The sequence below is a fragment of the Pagrus major genome, chromosome 15 (genome assembly GCF_040436345.1).
Source record: "Pagrus major chromosome 15, Pma_NU_1.0".
In the NCBI taxonomy this organism is placed as follows: domain Eukaryota; kingdom Metazoa; phylum Chordata; class Actinopteri; order Spariformes; family Sparidae; genus Pagrus; species Pagrus major.
Genome location: NC_133229.1, coordinates 5624040 through 5644717, shown reverse-complemented (window position 1 = coordinate 5644717; position 20678 = coordinate 5624040). Strand labels below are relative to the sequence as shown.

General features: G+C 39.9%; 1 protein-coding gene across 6 annotated transcripts in view; it reads left to right on the top strand.

Moving 5' to 3' along the window:
• The window catches only part of kcnma1a (potassium large conductance calcium-activated channel, subfamily M, alpha member 1a), a 152703-nt gene that overhangs the window by 90576 nt on the left and 41449 nt on the right, over positions 1-20678 (top strand). For 4 of the 6 annotated variants that reach the window (XM_073481734.1, XM_073481733.1, XM_073481737.1 and 1 more), the window contains exons 6-19: positions 2546-2621; positions 3008-3083; positions 4808-4978; positions 6496-6587; positions 12890-13000; positions 13111-13216; positions 13589-13671; positions 13770-13839; positions 14353-14508; positions 15014-15123; positions 15302-15370; positions 17096-17107; positions 19866-19952; positions 20036-20112. In XM_073481734.1, coding sequence (XP_073337835.1) covers positions 2546-2621; positions 3008-3083; positions 4808-4978; positions 6496-6587; positions 12890-13000; positions 13111-13216; positions 13589-13671; positions 13770-13839; positions 14353-14508; positions 15014-15123; positions 15302-15370; positions 17096-17107; positions 19866-19952; positions 20036-20112 — 1296 coding nt within the window. The remainder of the gene's footprint in view (positions 1-2545; positions 2622-3007; positions 3084-4807; positions 4979-6495; positions 6588-12889; positions 13001-13110; positions 13217-13588; positions 13672-13769; positions 13840-14352; positions 14509-15013; positions 15124-15301; positions 15371-17095; positions 17108-19865; positions 19953-20035; positions 20113-20678) is intronic. The other 2 variants (XM_073481738.1, XM_073481739.1) reach the window with 1 other exon arrangement.

Genomic DNA, 20678 nt, shown 5'->3' with positions numbered 1-20678 from the left:
AGGTGTGATTAAAAGCCTGTAGTCATAGAGAGGGGTGAGAAACTGTACAAATGGGGACAACGCTGCACACTTCTGGACAATCTCTCCTCTCCGGCCTCATGGCATTGCACTCGCTTTTACACATGAAGGTGTCATGAGTAGTTGTGAGAGGAATGAAAAAAGAGAAGTTAAACCCTGCCTACTTTCTCGAATTGGAAATGCCATACTAACCCTCATACTGATGATCAAATCTAAATGCAACAGGTCATGCTAAATGTTATTACTTCCTCCATAAGTGGCCCATGTGAGACCTAGAATCAAAATCACACCCATATAGCTAATAAGGCATGCCCAATTAAAGCTGTTGCAAGCAACCATTTTAACAGCTGAAAGGTGAGGTGAGGTATTGTGAAGGTGTAGAAAATGTAGATGTTTTATTGTTCTTTTTATTTAGAAACAGAAATTTAAATAGTAAAAAAATATTCTGATTTATTTTTGTCTCAAAATCCACTAAAGAAAAGGCTTTTTTTTGTTTTCTTGGTCAGAAACAGCAGATAAAACATTTCTGAAAGACTTGGTTTTCTGAAGTTAACTAAAGAACAGTTGGGCTCAGGAATATGAATGTGTACTGTAATGTACTTATATCACACCAGGGTGGATTGGCAGAATGGTCTTTGAACATATTTCTATCAGCAATAAAATGTACTACTATCATTTCTGTCCTTATCTCTTCAAGCCTCTGTGGTGCTGAAGGATGCACAGACATATTGTATCAATGGTTAATTTTGCACCTGTTTGCATCTCTTACAGTACATAACATTTAAAGTCGTTGTCTTATTTATTTGGAGCACCACAAATTGGGTGGTGCCACTGAGTTCTTACGCGATGCCATACATGGATAATCCTGCCCAGGGTATTACCGGTCTAAAAATGTTCAAGGTCATGCTAAAAATGACCTTTTAATTCTTGTGTTGTCATTAAAGAATGGATCCCTAATCTGACAGAAGTCTTTCCATGTCTAACAAAATCTGTTGTAACTGAGCTGACTCCAGCCCGGAGCTGTACAATAACTGTAAGCTACCAGCAGCTCATTTAAACTCAGCTGTTTGAAATTTCCCAGTGGAAACAGGACACTGACACAAGTCGGGATTATTGTTTTTGTTCTGTATTATTTTCATTTTAATTTTATCTCTGCTAATCCCTGGCAGGGGTCAGACTTTTTTTTTTTAGAAAACATTTTCAACACAGCTGTGTGTTGATGGAGACAAAGCTTTCCAAGGGTTCATAGTAGAGCACTAAAAGGGGCAAGAGAAAGGTAAATCTGTTTGGGTTGTGAGGATTAAAGGCACTGTAACAAAATGGGGAAAAAAACAAACCTATATTAAAGCTGATATTTTGCACACAGAGACACAGTCCCTGGTAAGACTGGCATGATTAGACAAACAAAACAGCTCCAGCTGTCTCATCTGTCTGCAGCAGTGACCATGGATTTAACAGTATTTAGAGATGTTTGTGTTACAAGGAACTTTTAACGCTGATTGGGTTTTGCTTTAACTAGGAATTATCTCTTGTCGTTTTCGGGAGTTGCTTTTGAAATTCTACCCACCGCTGCCCTAAATATTTTTTGGCGTGCTGATTTTGTAATTCCCATCTTGGGAAGAAGACAAAGGAATTCCTTGGACGGGATTGAAAATCTGAAACAATGCTTCCTCAAAAGCTGCTTATGTACCGGCGTTCACCCAGTGACGCTAATTTGGACACCCTCAGAGAGACACGGAGGCGAAAGAAGTCCGGTGGCGATCTTTATCATCATGGGTACAGGGTGAAGCCTGGCTATCATGCACGGGAGAATAAGGAAGATCAGACGGGACTGTATTATTCAGTACGGTCCAATTTAAGCATCCTCTCCAACTGGGGTAAGGGCGTTAGTTTCAGTGGATGTACATACATTGTCTGTTTATGACTTTCTTAACCCCGATCTTGAAGTTGAATCTTGAATAGAGGTGGTTAGTCTGTTTGGTGACAGCATGTGGCCACTGTCTTATCTTCCCAGGCAGTAAATCATATCACTTTTCGTCACACAAACTGACACACATAGGAACAGAGCACACACACGTTTGCATGGGATCAGTCGTGTTATGTAAAAAGACAATGAGGCAGGTGTCACGTTGTTCTATAATCCCACAGCGAGCCGCTCTTGGATACAGACTGAAGCTGATGTAAAGTAGGCCACATAATGTTCCCCCTAACTTGTTTGAATGCATAAATAATTCCAACACATCATCTTGAATAAAGTGTTTTTGTAACTTCTTCTTGTGTCTCACAGACTAAATTTTGCATCATATGCCTAAGTGCTGCAGAAAAACATTTGGACCTGTCTGAGTGAATTTTGTCTTTCTTCACAGCTGCTGCTTTCATATTTCCCTGCTGCTGCGGCTGCTGCTGCTGCTGTCAAGATGTTTCGGAAAACACCAAACTTATGGATACGTGTGTGAATATGAACCAGTGTGAGATTGATTCTGATCTCTCTCTTTCTGTGTCTCTCTCTTTGTCTTTTTCCTCACAGGCTTAAGATTCCTGAGAGCGCTAAGATTGATACAGTTCTCGGAAATCTTACAGTTTTTGAATATCTTGAAAACAAGGTAGGAATAAAGTTTTCCTCATTCATCCATCAGTCGCGTAGATTAATATTAAGCTGCATGTCTTAAGCATATTTTACGAGGTATCATAATTATATGTTTAAGTTAATAATGATGTGTTTTATGTGTGGTTTAAGAGTCCCATTCTGTGCGTCATTGTGCTCCCTTTCATCATTTTTATAGCACATTCTCCCTTTTTTTTTATCTGTTGATATGCCCACAATCTATTTAAGTTCCACCTCAGCTCCCCTGGCTTTAAAGGTTATTGTGAGTCACATCAGGCTCCGTCCTGCTGTTACTTTCATTATCTCACCAATCTCAGTGTGTGTGAGCGTGTGGTCTAATGTCTTTTGAGAGTTTTTATGTCTTTTACTTCTTTGTCTCTCCAGCAATTCCATCAAGCTGGTGAACCTATGTTCCATCTTCATAAGCACATGGCTCACAGCTGCTGGATTCATACATTTGGTAAGTGGACAGATGTGAGGGCCAGTGGGGTCCAGTGATTAATGAGCCAGTGAGGAGGGTGACTGACTAACTGGTGCGATACAACTGTGACACGCAGTACTTTTCAAAAACCCTGGTGGCAATGCACCAATTCAACTTTCTCTCCCAATACTGCTTCCAGCAACTTAACTCATAATAATAACTCATATAATATACACTCAATAGTTAACTCACTAGAGAGCAGAAAATTGAGATTTCTGACATGTACTTGTCGTGGATATATTCATGCACATTCTGATGGAACACTGGAACATTATGAGTAATGCTGCTCCAGGACCATCATTTCAACTCACCTATCACATTTTGGCAATGTCATAACCATGTAGAAAGGACAGAAAAACATGCACATGGGGCAAGTTATTCTTTCTAACATGCAGTTAAAGTTGTGAAGGGGTCTATTTTAGCCTGAATCATCTTTTGCTGAACTTAACCAAGTATTTTGGTTGTCTAAACCTAACTAAACTTTGGCAGAAAACTGTAAAAACAAAACATCAATAAAAAATACAGGAAATAATAAGTGAACCTAGTGTAAAAAAAAGTGGACCGTAGCGCAATATGTTCCCAACAAGACACAAACTCCACAGTCCTCTCTACACATTAATAATGATGTTCCAAAAACAACACCAACATGAGACGCAAAGCTATGACATCACAACAACCTGAATTCTCAGTTGCAATGGTGGCCCTTATTAATTAGAGCATCACCAACACGGCGATATCAGCTATACCTATACCTATACATACTCAGAATTTAATGATAATTATAATAACTTTATTTATAAAGCACCTTTCAAAACATTGTTACAAAGTGCTTTACAGACAAGAAACATAGTTAAAATAATACAAGAAAGCAGGGTAACATGGTAAATCCAGCACACGTTTTCATCTAGTATCATGAAGCCAGATATTCCTGTGGAACTAAAAATCAGACTGAAAGATTCATAGTGGATCAATGAAGGAAATGTATTTATGCCTGACCTGCTTAATAAAGTAAGTGTTGGCGCTGAAGCAGATCCGTGCATCCCAAGTGTGCAGTAGCAACTTGAAGTAGGGTTAATCATGATCAATAATGATTGTCAGAAAGCAAAGAACCAATAATTTATGTTTTTTTAAAAAAAGAATCGACTATATTTTCAGAAAGATCAATTCAGACTTTTAAATGTTAAGATTTGAAAAGGTACCTTATAAGTTGTAACTATGAAACACCCTTTGACTTTAAATCAATGATTGACAAGGAGGAAAAGAAACATAATCAGTATTATAAAAACACTATTTCCCCAGCTCATATCTGGAAGAGACCCCTGATTGTATGCCATGTCACTTCCCATGTTTCCTATGATTATATTAGACTTACTGTCCTGTTAATGCAAATAATGATTTTTTAAAAAAAAAAAAATGTGTATGCAGTGTGTCATAATTCTTTCATGTAGTATACATTATGTATTTGTAGCTCTGCTTAGGAATTCAGTACAGCAGCAAACTGTTTCACCACTAGATGGCAGCCTAAGCTCAATATAGACAGAACATACTGTATAACTAAACAAAGATGAATGCATGAGCAGTTGTAGCTGGATTTAATCAAACTTGATTAAACAGTTTCTCCATGCAAAACCTTATTTACAAATTGTTGGTTAGAGTCATGTCTAATTGTCCTTCCCTCCCTCGCTCTGTCGTCTCCATTTTAGGTGGAAAACTCAGGGGATCCTTGGGAAAACTTCCAGAATTCCCAGTCACTTTCCTACTGGGAATGTGTCTATTTGCTGATGGTGACGATGTCTACGGTGGGCTACGGGGATGTCTATGCAAAAACCACCTTGGGACGCCTGTTCATGGTCTTCTTCATCCTTGGTGGTTTGGTAAAATCAGGCTTTTCTTTCTCCCTTATTCCCCTTATCCCCTCCTACATCCTGCCTGCCCCCATCAGTAGACTGTTGAAACTGATAGGTTAATGAAAAATGAATTTAATCATGTGAATTTTATAATATTTCAACATTGTGCTCTTTTTTAAAAAAATATTAGAAATATGTTGCCTGTACCAGCAAATGTTATTTCATGTCATAGTGCAGTTGTATCCTTCTGTTTAGCCTACTGTATCCTGTCTACTGTAGTTAAAGTACTATGTGCTCCTTTGTCTCTACCCCTTATGTGTCATTCCTGTATTTGATTAGAGTATAAGCTCTTGTCTGACAATGTTGTTACTGTTTTCTTAAAAGCAGTTGCGGTTTCAGGACACCCCTCCTCCCGTGTCTCTTCCCACAATTCCAACAAACACAGGGGCAGGGAGATGAGGCTTAGGCCAGCCTGACTGTTACCATAGCGAGAGCAGCCTCCCTCCCTCACCTTCCTCTGATGTAGCGTCCTGTTGGGCTACCACTAGTACAGCATGCATAGGCGCACACACACCTGCGAGCACTCATCCGTCTTCTCTAACAAAAAAAAATGGAGGATCTAACCGAATCAAGGTTACTGTGTTCTGTATTTGGACAGCTATCACTATGCACTGATGACCTACAGCTGTGTGGATGTGTACAGTGTCGTGGTCATGGTGATAGGTGGTGTTTTTCTCTGTGCTGAGAGCTCTGGAAGTCTTTAGGCTCGTACCTCAGCCTGCTTCCTATCAGCAGCAGTGGCTCCATAATGACTTCAGGCTGGAGATATTTTAAAGCCAGGGATCACATTAAACTCACGTCATTTCACATTATTCCTGGTAATGTATAGGCACACTTTCCAAGCATGGCTTAAGTTTGTATTTACAAGAGCAAGGGCACCTCTTTGTTCCTTACTGTAGATGTAAGCCCAGATGAGTAGTGTCAGCGAGAAGCCCATTGTTAGCTCTGGTAAATGTAAACACAACCTCGTGTTAGATTATCAGGCTGTGAAACTTTGCAAAATGCATCCAGCTCATTTTCCAGCCCAACAAATGAGTCTTAATGTGTTTTGCAGCTGTGGACCATCAGGTGAGCCTATTCAAATCAACCTGCCAGATCATCTGTGTTTGTTGGACAAAACATGGCACATAGGTTTATACTCTCCTGCAGCTTTCAACGAAATTCTGCTACCCAGAGAGATTTCGGGTGTTATCACAGACTGTCTTTTCATCAGCTGTGACAAAATTCTTGCCCACGAATCAAACCTGTTCCTAAACCTTTAAAAACTGGGGCTATTTTTTTCTCAACAACAAAACTTTTTTTTTTTGGTTCTATGAAGCTCTCGTGTGAAGTTTATCAAGACAACGAGAGAGTTTTTCATAAAGAAAAATAAATATTTTCTCTCCTCAGAAATTTGGATTCATGCACCAGTTTCCCCACCACCCACTCTGCGGCGTTCTAGTCTCTTTTTTAGTCTCTTCTTCTGTCTTCTATCTTCTCCTTAGGCCATGTTTGCCAGCTACGTCCCTGAAATCATAGAGTTAATAGGAAACCGCAAGAAATATGGTGGTTCCTATAGTGCGGTTAATGGGAGAAAGTAAGTATTCCAGATGGTTCTGCTGTTTTTCTGTGTGCGGTAGAACCCTCTCTGCATGCCTTTTCTTTTTTTCTGTTCCATGCATGTAGGCCATGTTTGCTCGCTACGTGCCAGAAATTGCTGCTCTCATCCTTAATCGGAAGAAATACGGAGGGAGTTATAACTCGACACGAGGCAGAAAGTAAGTTGAAATCCAGACAAGGTGTGGTTGTGTGACTCAAGTGCGTCCCCCTCAAGTTTAGAGTTACTGGGGGTTAGTTAACTTTTTCTAGAGCAGTAAAGTTACTTTATAACGTCAAGTCACACTGCGTGACTGGAGACCTTGGCCATTAGGACACACATGTCCATGCCCCCTTTACTCTCTCTCTCTCACTCTGTCTCTCTGTCTCTCTATCTTCTCTTCTTCTTCTGTCTCTGCCTCTATCTGTCCTTCTCTCAGAGCTTTCCTGAAGTCATTTGTGTGCCGTTCATTTTCTTTCTTTGTCCTCCTTGAAACATCCTGTGTTGCGCTTTAATTTAATTTGGAAAATAGAGCTTTCATGACTACTACTTGCAGTGTACTAACGTGTGGTGCCTCTCTCTATATATAATATCTTGCACTATGTGTTGTCCCATTTCTTATTAGATCTGGTATCTCATTAATACAGTCTTGCCTACAGGGATGAATTAGTACATAATCCATCAAAATGAAAGAAAATAGTCATGAAACCCCTACTATCCGTTTCTAAAGGATTTTTTTTCCACAAGAAAATAGAAAGATTTAAATAATCTGCAAATGCATTATTATTGGTGGTCTTTATTAAGCATCATCAATCTCAATGACTGTTGCAGGATATGATTTCTTTTCTTGTTTCATTTTGCTTGTTTTGCATGTTTTATGGAATTACTTTTCTTTAACTGCATCATTTCCAGCATGTTCTCTGTGACCTGCAGTCTTGTGGCTTTTTCATTGATGGCCAACTCCATGAAAAAACCATCTTCCCGTTGTCTGTCACCGCTAGATCATCGCATCATCAATGCTTGACATATCTCTGGCCCTGATCTTCAGTCAGCTCCCACACCCTGAATGCTGGATGCCTCGGCTCCCATTGGAGGCTCTCAATTGCTTTTGGCTTGCTTTGCCTGCTTGGTTCTTGGTGCTCGCCTGGTTCTCGTGTCTGTGTGGTGGTGGAGTTCGTCTCCAGACGCTCATGTTATTTATGTATATGTGTAATTGGCCTCTCGCAGCAGAGGTTCCAGTGCACTGTGAAGTATGTGTGAGACTGTGGTCATTTTACTGTCTGTACAGGATTACCACAGTTCTTATCGTGCAGTGCTGTTCTCCCTCTCCCCCGTGGCTCAAACCTTACTGGTATTCAGCACACAGATTGATTTTAATCCAAATGTGGTGTGTCCAGAACAGGGAGTTTAGACCTCTCCTCTCTTTTCTTCCTCTACTACTGTGCTGTCTTGTCTTTCTCACTCTCTTTCTCTTTTCCAATCTTACTCCCATCGGTTTCAGTCATTCTCTTCAGCAAGGCAGATTCTAGGGAGTCAGCGTGAGGAAAAAAAGCCTTTGTTCGATAATGTTTGCCTGTCGTTGAGATAAGATTGATGAAATGTTATGTTTGGCCGGCGACCTCGGCCGAGACTCGCAGATGGGTGTTGAGAGAAGCCCTTGTCAAAACTGAGGATAGTTTCTCCCACACACTTTATTTTCTCCTTCCACACCCCCTTCCATTTCTCTTTCTGGTTAGCCGTACAGTGCAAACATATGGGAACAATCAGAAGATACCCACCAAGCACACAGGCTTAGAGTGGCACCAGGCTCTGTGCAAAATCATTTAGATATGCATGTGTTCGGTGTTTACATGTAGAGGACTTGACACGTAGACAAAACCGGCTTGTCATGTGGGTTTAGTGTTGCCGTCGGCGGTGCAGTCATTTAGCAGCTGTCAGCACAAAAAAAAGTCTATCATGGAAATGAGATTAGGAGATTACAAGTATCTGACTGATTACAGAGCTCGCAAACAATGAGGTCATGATACATTGTGAACTATTTTAAATGCCTATTTGATCTCGCCTGTCATTTGAAACAGGCCCTTGAAGGTTATTTGGAAGTGAGAGGGACTCACATTGGAGCCATACCGAGGTTCTGTTTCATGCTAGTGTTGCTTATAGTACTCTGTGCAGTGTAGCATACACCCGTGAGTGCAGTGACAGCACTCAGCCTGCATATGCTGATACAGTAATGACAAGTGTTGCGTTCTGTTGGCACCCGCTGCACTCGGGGCTCTGTGGTTTCCATTATGACTCTATGGTTTCCATTAGCCCCAACTTCAACAGTGGGGTTGGCGCAGAAACTCTGACACCTCTGGCTGAACTCTGACATACACCTTTGAAAGTCGTGCAGGCCCAGCAACTCTCACACTGTCAGGCATGACAATGCACATAGAGAGTGCGCTGTAAAGACAAAGTGTACATATATATTTACCTGCACATGTAAGTTTGTTAGGCTTGCAATGACTACACCTTGCTGTTTTCATTCTTCTCATTGTCAATTTCACTTTATGTTGCTTACTTAAAAATTCCCTGAAGAGGAATAAAATGGGAACTAAGACTCTTGACTCTTGCAGTAAGTTGCATCACTGACCTAAGGATTAGAGCAGTATCAAGTGAGTGACCTCTGTTGCTGATGTTTGAGCTCTGTTTGGTCATTTTGTATTCAGTGCATCCCAAATGACATCCTGGGATGTTTTTTCCTGACTGCATGTTTTGTGTGCACGCTCTGTGATGCCCTTCTGCATTTTGCTTTTTTTTTTTTTTAAAGTTTCTGGTTTGATGTGTTTTGTTTTCTTGTAAAAAGAAAAAAAAGTGCTCAATATTTTTTGTTTTTGTTTGATTTTTATTTTAGTTAGGGAAGGTATTTTGTCCATGAAGCAAATATAAATGGTTGAACTTTCCTTAAATCCTATTTAACCAGGACAACTCAGAATAGGTACACCAACTTTAAAGGGGCACTTTACAGTTTTAGATAAGGAATCTAAACTCAGAATTTTAATATTTACATATAAATGAGGTAATAATACAAACTCAGAAATATTTATCTTTCCCATAAGAGAGTAAACAAGCTGTTCTCAGAGGAAAATAAGGTCCCCAGAACACTGATTGAAGCTAGAAAGGTGGCAGGGTCCACCACATATAAACAAAGTAAAACAGTATGAAACTGTGTTGTCCTTTAAGGTCAGTTTGTTTATTCAGTTTATTCAGACATGAAAACGAAGCGAGTTTGTTTATTTCGTTTGTTTAGGCCTAAAAAAACACAACTTCTGATCAGAATTTCTTCCCCAAAACTACATGATGATGTCTATCAAGTGAAGCTTAAAATCTCATCCATCTTAAATACAGAGACTCAAATTAGTGGCTCAAATCAGAGGAAAAAAACTAAGTTTAAAACACGAGGAAGAACATTTAGCCTTGCTTAAAAATCGCCCACTCACAGTGAAAGACAAGCACCACATGTGCTTCTCTGAGCGTAAGTGTGTGTGTCCGGTGTTCATGCAATCCCACTTTCAGGTTTGTGCTTTAGTGCGTGTATGCTTAAAGAAGAGAGTGGCTCTTAATCTCATGCTGAAACCACACAGACCAAATAATACACCATATAAATCTACATATTCCCTCTACTACCTTTGGAGAAGGGCATCTGGATACTGGGAATAGGAAAACATGACCGTCTATGTTTTTCGTCTCCTAAAACGAGAGACATCGTGCGCCAAATTCTGCTGGCTGCCCACAGACATCTCAGCTCATCAGCTTGTAAGACCACACGGCCCTTTGCTCAACTCTGGCCAACCATGCGATCACGGCTGCTCGTTAGATTCTCTTAAAGGACAGAGGCGACATCTGTGAAGACCATTATGCCCCGCAACATCCACGAACTGCCATTCGCTCAATATGCCTGTCACAGTACATTGCCAAGTCCACTTCAGTTGAGCCCTACCCAGTCCATCTGGTACAGGATAGGAGAGCACTCAGCTATCTGGACTATGGTTCTCATCTAACATGAATAAATATCTCTGTTTCCTTTAAAACTGCCAAACTGAGTCAGATTTCAGTAACGTTTGATACAGTTTAAGACGTCAAGGTTAATGTGTAAGCCAGAGCTTCCTTTTTGTGCATAAGAGCATTAAGGGAAACAAATCTAGTTTGATGATAAGAATTTGAACAGTGAACAAATATGACCACAGTGGGGTTTTTTAAGTTTAGGAAAGAGTAACCTAATATTACAGTGTTAAATGCAAAGCTGTCCAGTTCTCAGGCACTCCAAACTAAAGTGGTTCATTTGTCTCCTGGCACATCCTGCTAAGTAGTGGATAAGGCCATTGTCATTACACAGATTGCCTTACAGGTCTCTATAGGGTAATTAGGGTGTCTGCCGAGTGTCCACACTAATCCATGTCAATATAAGGGCTGGATTCTACTGAGCATGTTTGGATTTCTCATTTAGGGGTTTGGCAATGAGACTTGGTGACATTTAACTTTGACTCCAGAAGGGTAGCTCAGCTTACCACACTGCAAATGACGCGTATAAAGTGTCTTAAATCCACTAGATTAGTGTGATTAAATCATAACCATATCACGGTTGAATACTGATATTTGCAGTTATTAGCACTACTTTCCTGAGCATTTTTAATAACTTCTCTTATTTCATTAAAGGACTTAGAACAGTTCTACAATAACATTAATGGAACAGGAACACTTCATACTAAGGGAAGGCACTACAGGTGAAAACTGCTCAATTTTGAGATTTTGGGCTATTTTGCTGTCATAACATGTCGTCTTTCAGACTAATGGACAGAAGAGGTCCAAAATAAACATTTAAGTGCTTATTTTAGTTCAGATTTTTGTTCTAGTGCAGTTTAATCCTATAAATAAATAATATTTAAACTAAAAAAATCAGAAAACTTAATAATATAGATAGAATTTTCTAATGTAAGTGATGAACTGAGGGAGAGTCAGGGTAATATCTATATTCACCTGTAGTGTGTCCCCCAGAAAATTAATCCAGCAAACAATATTTTCAATATTAATAATTTTCAACATTCAGACTGATACATGATGAGGTATTTTAAATGATTTCTCTCAGTTCTGGGACACTAAAATGTAACATTTAAAGAAGCACCGCAAGTGTCAATTAAGATCTAAATAACTTCCATCCAAACTGCCCAAATGACTCATGTCATAGACCGAATCACCGTGACGTTGTGGTGACAAGTTACTCCCGGGTAGAAAACTGGCCACTGATTAGCATTGTGGAGATATGTGAAATTGGCAAACTTGTCTATTTGTGTTGCCATTTTCAGTGGTAACTGTAACATTTAAAGATAGACCTCTAGGTTGACTTAAGCTGTCGTGGCCCAACAGGTAAATTAAGTCTCCAACCTTATGTTAGTCATCTTTTGTCATGACTAAGCTGAGACAGCATTTTAGATGAGTAACTGAATAATAACACTTTGAATTAGCATAATCACAAAAGTCAATTAAATTGTATGTGAGCTAATTCTTGATGCGGGGGTTTTATGCCCCAAAGTTACCGTAACTAACATTGTGATTCGGTCTATAAATAAATGAAGCTGACCCTCGATCCCTCTGGCCTACAGTGCAGTCAGAGGACAAACAGGGACACAACCTCAACTGAAAAATCCTTCCAATCTGACGTCGTACTTCCTCACCGCCGACTGTAATCAGCCCTGTGCACCGCCTGACAGATCCCTCTGCTGTAATGCACCCTCATGTTTTGCCAGGGGACCCGTCAAGTACTCTGAGGTCCTGTTTAGAGTTTGTGTCAACCGCAGGCCTCCAAATCACTTTGAAAGTTCTCAGTAATGTTCTGTATAAAAGCACAGGCATATTGATGTACATGTCTTTGTCAACATCCATTCAGCTCACAAAGGGGTGGTTTGGCTGAAGGGACAGTTTTTATATTGAGAACGGATGACAATCCAACCACTGTGGGCTGTGTGATTATATCTTAGATTTTCTAAAGTGGTTCAGAGTTGAGTGTTTGATTGCACTTGTCGTGCAGAATTTAACCACTTTCATTACATGAGGGAAAATATTCACTTTTATGGCAAAAAAGATATAATTCAGTTACTTGTTTGCTTTGACAAGACATTTCTTGACATGTATATAGAATTTTTTTTTCAGTCTATATTTGAGTTAGATGTTAGAGTGCTTTGGTTTGACTGATTATCTTTGGGAGACATGCCAGTGTCTGCAGTGATTTATGCTGCCCACTCAAGATGATTTCTTCCCCCTTCCAGGCATATTGTGGTCTGTGGTCATATTACCCTCGAAAGTGTCTCCAACTTCCTCAAAGACTTCCTACACAAGGACAGGGATGATGTCAATGTAGAAATTGTTTTTCTCCATAAGTAAGTTCAATTTTCTTCCTCTCCTGTTCCTCTCCTGTAGGTTAGCAGAACTCATTGTATGAGGTACCTTGACATGCACTGACCCTTCTCCTCTTTTCTCTGTGTGCTAGTATTTCCCCTAATCTTGAGCTGGAAGCCTTGTTCAAACGTCATTTTACCCAAGTAGAATTCTACCAGGGATCTGTTCTCAACCCTCACGATCTCGCCAGAGTGAAGGTACAGTCGGTGACAGGACTCTTGGAGGGATCACCTAAAATTGTAGACAGCAGTTGAACTTCAGTGTAGATTAAATCTGATGAAATAAGAGTGAAATCCCATTTAGTAAACCAGTAATTTTGATAATCTAGGCATATCCATTTCATTTCTTTTTCTTAAACAATATGGAAAGAGACAGAAGAGTGAAGAGAGAGGGGGGATTGTAGTTTGATCAGCAGTATGACTAACTGTATTGGCACTGGCTAGAGTTAAACCCACTAATTTGTTTAACTTTAAGTGAGAGAGACAGTCAGAAGCACTCACTGCTGGCTAATTAGTACCGACATGCAGGATCATGTTAACATATCTGTTTCTTTGGTCCTTCACACATAGATCGAGTCAGCAGATGCCTGCCTAATCCTAGCTAACAAATATTGTGCAGATCCTGATGCTGAAGACGCCTCCAACATCATGAGGTACTGTATCCTCTGGACTTTGAAATAAGTGGAAACTGGCTAGATAAGGTGATAGATTTTGTATTGTTAAATCTGTCTGACTGTTTTTCATCCTTTAGGGTTATTTCGATCAAGAATTACCATCCTAAGATCAGAATAATCACACAAATGCTACAATATCACAACAAGGTGAGATGTTTTGGTACCCTGTGATGTATAAGACGGATTCCTATCCTTCCTCACAAGGCAGAAAGTTTATGGCAGGGGTCAATCTGCTCTGTGCTGCATTACAATAGATGGTTCAGACATTAATTCGTAGCAACAAATGTCATTCGAGCATCCACTTGAATGGTCCACTTAGGCAGGGGTTCCCCCATAAGAACTTTCAGCCTTGATATTAAATGTGATTACTTACTTCTCAAAACAAAAATGTACCTATTTACGAGAAATTATGTCCCGGTTAGGCTAGCTTTCACTCTGTGTTTCCAGTCTTTTTGCGAAGCTAAACTATGCTAAGCTAACCAGCTGCTGGCTGTAGCTCTGTATTTACCCTCTAAGCCTGAGATACTTAACTATCTTTTCATCTAAACTTACCACCAGCAAGCAAATAAGGACATTTCCCAAAATGTTGAAGTAATCCTATCAGAAATTTGAACCACTTCAGTCTCTTGACCTCTTCTGTCTGTCTGTCGTGTGATGAAGGCCCATCTGCTGAACATTCCAAGCTGGAACTGGAAGGAGGGCGATGATGCTATCTGCCTGGCGGAGCTTAAGGCAGGCTTCATCGCCCAGAGCTGTCTGGCCCAGGGCCTGTCCACCATGCTTGCCAACCTCTTCTCCATGAGGTCCTTCATTGAGGTAACACAGAGGACAAGATTAACTTGCCCTGTCTCAGTCACTCGCTCTGATGAATGAATTCTCACATTGCGTTTCTGTGAATTAGATGATTCATTCTGAATTGAAGGTGAGGTAACTTTAAGTGGACACAGTAGGTTCTCTGCAGACAGATGGACTAGATCTAACAAACATAGCGCATTCCCAGGGAAATTTTGACGTCTTTGTCCAGAGACAGACTTCCATTAGAGTGTTTTCAGTCACCCTGGCACGTCATATTTTACTGTGACATTTCATATGGAATCTGTTCAGGGTTTCTGTGGCTAGAAATTGAAGAGGTGCTTGTCTCTATCAAAGAACTGTTCTCATGTCATAAAGATGATGGATCAGCTTATAATGACCAGGCTGATGTTGTGTGGCGGAACATCTGCAGACCACATTGGGCTGCTATTGGAAGGAAAGCAGTGTTGCTTTTTTCCTCCCTTTTTTTATCCTCACATGTGACATTTCCGTGCTTGTTTTTTGTCAGATTGAGGAGGACACATGGCAGAAGTATTACCTAGAAGGAGTGGCTAATGAGATGTACACAGAGTATCTGTCCAGTGCCTTTGTGGGCCTCTCCTTCCCCACTGTCTGTGAGTAAGTATCACTCTAGCCCCACTCAGCAAGCCCACTGTCAGTGGTAGGTAGCTAACGATTCTGAAGTGAAGAAAAAAGGGACTGTGGGGATGTAAGGATGTGAATTTCACAGGTGTTCTAACACATCTGTCATTTGCTTATGTACTGTTCTCCTCTAATGAGTGCACATGTTTTACAGGCTGTGTTACGTGAAGCTGAAGCTGTTGCTTATTGCCATCGAATACAAGTCTGAGCAGAGAGAGAGCAGGTTTGTATTAGGATCTTTCTTCCAATAACAACTGTGCTAAAAGTGAACTACTGTGTAACTCGCTTCAAGTGGATCTTCTAATAAAATATCTTATATTTTTTTCCAAATCCTGTTTGCAGATTTAGTCACAGTTGATATTCACATTCATTTTGATGATAACTTGGTGAATATGAGTTACCTTTTCTTCCGTGTGCCTGCTAGGTTCAATTTGTTGCTAAAACAGTACACAGTACCTTCCTTAATGACATTAAGTACACACAACATTGCAACTAGAAAGAGCACACGTTAAGGAGCACATGTCTGCCAAGGCTGCACAGTCAGAGGAAATGTTTACAGTGATTATTCCTTACACTAGTGTGCCAGAACTTTTGATTAAAGTGCAGTGGTACAAAAAAATCCCCATCTCATCAACTTAAGAAACATAAACAAGAAAAGATTATGGATCTGCACCAAAAGCTAATCACTAATTCCTCGGCCTCTCGGTTTAATCCACAAAATTGTATTGAATTCTGATCATTTTGAGATATCTTGCTGACTGTATATCCTCGGTGGGGGTAACTACATAGCCACAAGTCTGATACTTTTAACAAACCTTGCAGGTACGCAGGAGAAAATGTAAAAAAATCTGGCTAAAATTAAAATGAGGTTTCAGACAAGTATTGGGTAACTGCACTGGGACTGGTCTTATTGTGGTTGTATTGTGCTAAACATCACAGATACTTTCATACTTGATTAACCAATTTGCTGCTCATTCAAATTTCATGTCACATATTTCCTTAACTCGATCCTATGTCCCTGTTTAGTCTGTATAACAATCACTAACTCTGCATCAGTGTCAGTCTTATCACCAATAATGACATGATGTTTTTCAGTAATCTCCAATTGCCAAATCCCACCCACCCTTTCCCACTCACCTGTGTCAAATGTTTTTGTGTACTGGCAAGGTTGTATTGCAAAAGATGGTCATTTTTAAACCTACAAGCAAAAGCCAAACTTAAAGAGTAACTCCACCGATGTTGTACATTAAAATGTGTTTACAGGTTTTGGAGAGTACTACTAGATATGTGAACAAGTAGTAAAAAACCTTTTGTGGCTCCACAGGAAGCTGCATGTATTCTGATAAATTGCCTCCAGTAATGTCACTCAGTGGCCAAGTTGCATTGTGGGTAATGGAGGTGAAATAAAACACTGTTGGACTCATTATGGACAGTTGCAAAACAAATGAAGAAAATCAATACAGCAGAACCAGAGATATCGCCTTTGTTACTCCACAAATTCTTCTCCCTTTTAAAAACCTGGTGCCTACATTACCCACAATGCAGTTAAAAAAGAAAATTTATCAGATTACATGCAGCATCCCATGCAGAAATGCGTTCTTTCAGCATACATTTACTTTTTCATAAAGAGTTTGATGACGCCACACAAAGGCGTCATTTCTGTATACCTACATCTCTTTTTCAGCCCCAAATGTTAACGCCATTTGATTTAGTCATGCCCTTGTAAAAAGATAACCATCGTCAAAATAAAACAGATCTTTTTTGTAAACAATTGGTTCTAGGTGCAAGGACCTCACCATTGGACAAGCATGAAATAACTGTGTGTCTGTGCTGCCACATGAGGCACACCTACTAAATAGGCAGATAAACTGTAGTAACATTCATATTCTCCTCTCCTTTTATGTCCATGATGACTGTTTGATTTGAGATTTTTTCTTGTTGTTTGCAGAAGCCGAAAGCGGTATGCCCTCTACCTTATCTTACTTCCAAAGTTCCACCCAATCTCCACCACTTTAAAGCTTCTGACTTTGGGAATTTCCCCCAAGGATATTTTTCCAACCCCTATCTCACAGGCCTCTTTTTCTAACTCTTTTTTATGGTGTCCCTTGTGCTTAATGCACTAACTTCTTTGCAGGCAGAGAGAGCATAGATAAATTGGACATGTTTGTAGAAGTGCTGTTTCTTTGTCTTTGCTGTTGTCGGTGTACCAAGGCCAAACGCTCACCCTCTCCATATCTACCTCTTATTTGATCTTTTTCAGTTTTGTCCTTTACCAGTCCTTTGCTTAGTTTATTTCTCTCACTTTCAGTTCTTTTTCAGTGTTGCTCAGTTGTTCTCCTACTGTATGTGAGCTTTGCCAAGCTGATTATTCCACTCATGGTGTTTTTAAATCATTGCCAGAACAGTACTTCATGGTTCTTTCAATCAGTGAGGAGTTTGTACTGACGAATCTTCTACCTCAGATGTGGTGTTGATAAGCACTGATAATCTGTTGTTCTACATTTTGGATTTAATCTTGAAATAATTTGACCATTTATCTGCCATTGCTGTAGGCAGTGGCTGATATAACAGCATGTGTTTTTCAAGCAGCACCTCACCAATCTTTGTTTTCTCTTCATCATTCACACACTAGGACAGGCATGGAGCTGTTGAATTTGGATGGCATTAAGTTGATCCAAACTGAAATTGAATAACCACAGGCTACGATGTTCACAAGTGCCCAACATTTCACTTTTGCATTCCATTACCCTCTCATGTTCCCAGTGCTAAATGTATATCCATCTGTGCATGTATGTGCGTCTGCGTACGTGTACATCGAGAGGGAGATTTTGCGTGTGGATGTATGTGTGCATTTTTCTGCGTCCTCAGCCACTTTGTAAAGTCACGCTCGTGCGTCTCTCGAGTAGATGTTCTTAAGTGAGGTCACTTCCTGTCAGTTTGGTGTTTGAGAAACAATCCAACTGCACAGAAGTTACTGCAACCGTCTGCATCTACGTACCTGTCCCTATACCTGTACTGCAGTGGCTATGCCTTTCTGTTTGATTCTCGTCCTCTTCATGCTGTTTAGTAACTGCATGCTATGACACTTTCACATAAGATGTTTGATGCCTGCCTTGTTGCTCACAATATGAGGTTTTGACGCATTTATAAGCTTCTATCCACCAGTTTCGCACCCGACCGGAGAAAAATATCTCGGATAGATACACCTGTAAAATCTCAGATTTGGGCAGCAATGTTTGTGGAACTGTCTTGATTTGATCTGTTTTTCTTTTAATTTATTTTCACTAAAGAGCATGCCAGGCGTAATGCCTGTTTACTTCTCTGGGGGCCATTCAATCTGAGTGAATGTTTGATGCTATTTATCTTCTTGCAATGAAAACTGTGGAGAGAAAAATCTGATCTGCATGACTGGTGCAATTTGATCACAGCCCGATATGTGTATGGATTCAATTGCTCCCTTAATATTTTTGTTTATTTTCTCCAATGTAGCCTTTTTCAGAGCCCAGAGGAAAGATGTAGTAAGATAGATGTTTTCTTAGATGCACTACTTGAGATTAAGATTTGAATATAATGGTAAGATTTTCCATTTATTATCATCACAAACTGACAAAAGTTAAAATAGATTGAACAAGAAAAGAATTATCAAAAGTTTTTCATCTTTCATCTGGGCTCTTATTTTGAAGGAGTGTGACCCTTAAAGGTTTGTGGGTTCGGTGTTTTGATTTCTTAGTTCACACTCACATCATTGATGATTGTTGCCCACAGGTGACCATTAATGACCAGGGTGTGTGTGCGTGTGTGTGAGTGTACAGTATGTGTGTGTGGTGTCTACTCTTTGTCTCAGTCTAATTAATGGGGAATGATACAGCCAGTCACTTAAAGTGCTTATAAGGTATTTGACAAATATATCCCGTGATATTTATTTTTAGTGTTGTTCAACAAACTGTATTATAACACACATTTTTACTATAGCTGTGCCATTTAAATATGAATATAATGAATATAACTTTTAAGTCAATATTTACCTTGCAGGACAGGCATTATAATTGTTTTCACACTATAATGCAACACAGCAGAGTCATGACTGATTTTTAGGGGACTTAATCCAGCTTAGGATATTATTCCACCATTTTTTTTTTCCTATAGTAGAGTCACTGAGTAGAATCAGCTTAGCATCAACAAGAAAAAGAGCTGTTCATTCCCTTACATCCCACTGTCAAATACTAACCGAGATAACGACTATTACTGTACATTCTCTGTACTACAGCCATGTCTCCGTGGCCATCATGACATTTGTTTTGAATAGATGTATCTGAATGGTGAGACTAAAACCACTCCATGGCCATAATTTTAATTCTTTCTGCCCCTGTCCCTTTACTCGTATCTCTCTGTCCCCCTTCTCACCCTCGGGGCAAACCAATACCATTCTGTGAAGAAAAGAATTAAAATTTCAGTGTACGATCATGCTGTTGTACATTCTGTCCATTCATGTGAGTATCACATTAGATACAACACAACAGAGCAAACCGAGCTCTCTAAACTTGAGTAGAGATGATGTGTTGACGCGAAAAACCCAGTCCAGATAAGCTCAGTGCAGGTCCGATTAACGGCTTCAACAAGTGTGTGTACCATTCCTCTTGATTAGCATGTTGTGTGCATGAGCTGAGTATTTTCTGGAAGTTAATGAGTATGATGTGTCTATTTCTCTGACTACCCAGCATTCTCATCAATCCTGGCAACCATGTTAAGATGCAGGAGGGAACACTGGGATTCTTTATCGCCAGTGATGCCAAAGAAGTAAAGAGGTAATCCGGCCATCCTGATGAATTCACTTATTATGTAGTGTGATTATTTAAAGTGCTAAACATTCATCTCGTGTCACTTCTAGAGCATTTTTCTACTGCAAAGCTTGTCATGATGACATCACAGACCCTAAGCGGATCAAGAAGTGTGGCTGCAAACGACGTGAGTAACTGCGCCTTTATTTTGCCCCCATGGACGCCCCCTCTTTCCCTCTCCTCTCACTCCAAATCCTACCTGTGGGTCTGTCTGTCTCATTATTCTTAAGGTTTTCTAGTTTGTACACTGTTATACCTCTCATTGTGTCATTGTTCTCCTGCACTGTGGCACTGTGTTTTTAAAGGTATTATGTGTTTTCACACCATTAGGAAAGTGTTTATTATGGGTCCCATTTGAACTTCCATAACATCCATTATGGTATGATCATCAGTCAATATCAGATTTTATGTTTCCTTGTGGAAATGTAGGTGTTGTCATCTTTTTTCAACCATTTAACCACTACTTTTTCTCTGCAAACTTAGAGTGAATGGTGGTAATTGAAATTTACAGGAGTAAAACTTTGTGGTAAGGGTACAATAGACAGAACTGAAATCGTATTAGTCTACAGCTGTACAGACAAAAAAGAAAAGAGAAATCTACAGTAAGATAATGAGTTGAAACACTGTTCATCCTACTATAACATTAATATTTGGAGACACTTAAAAACATCATTTACAACACTGCATATAGAG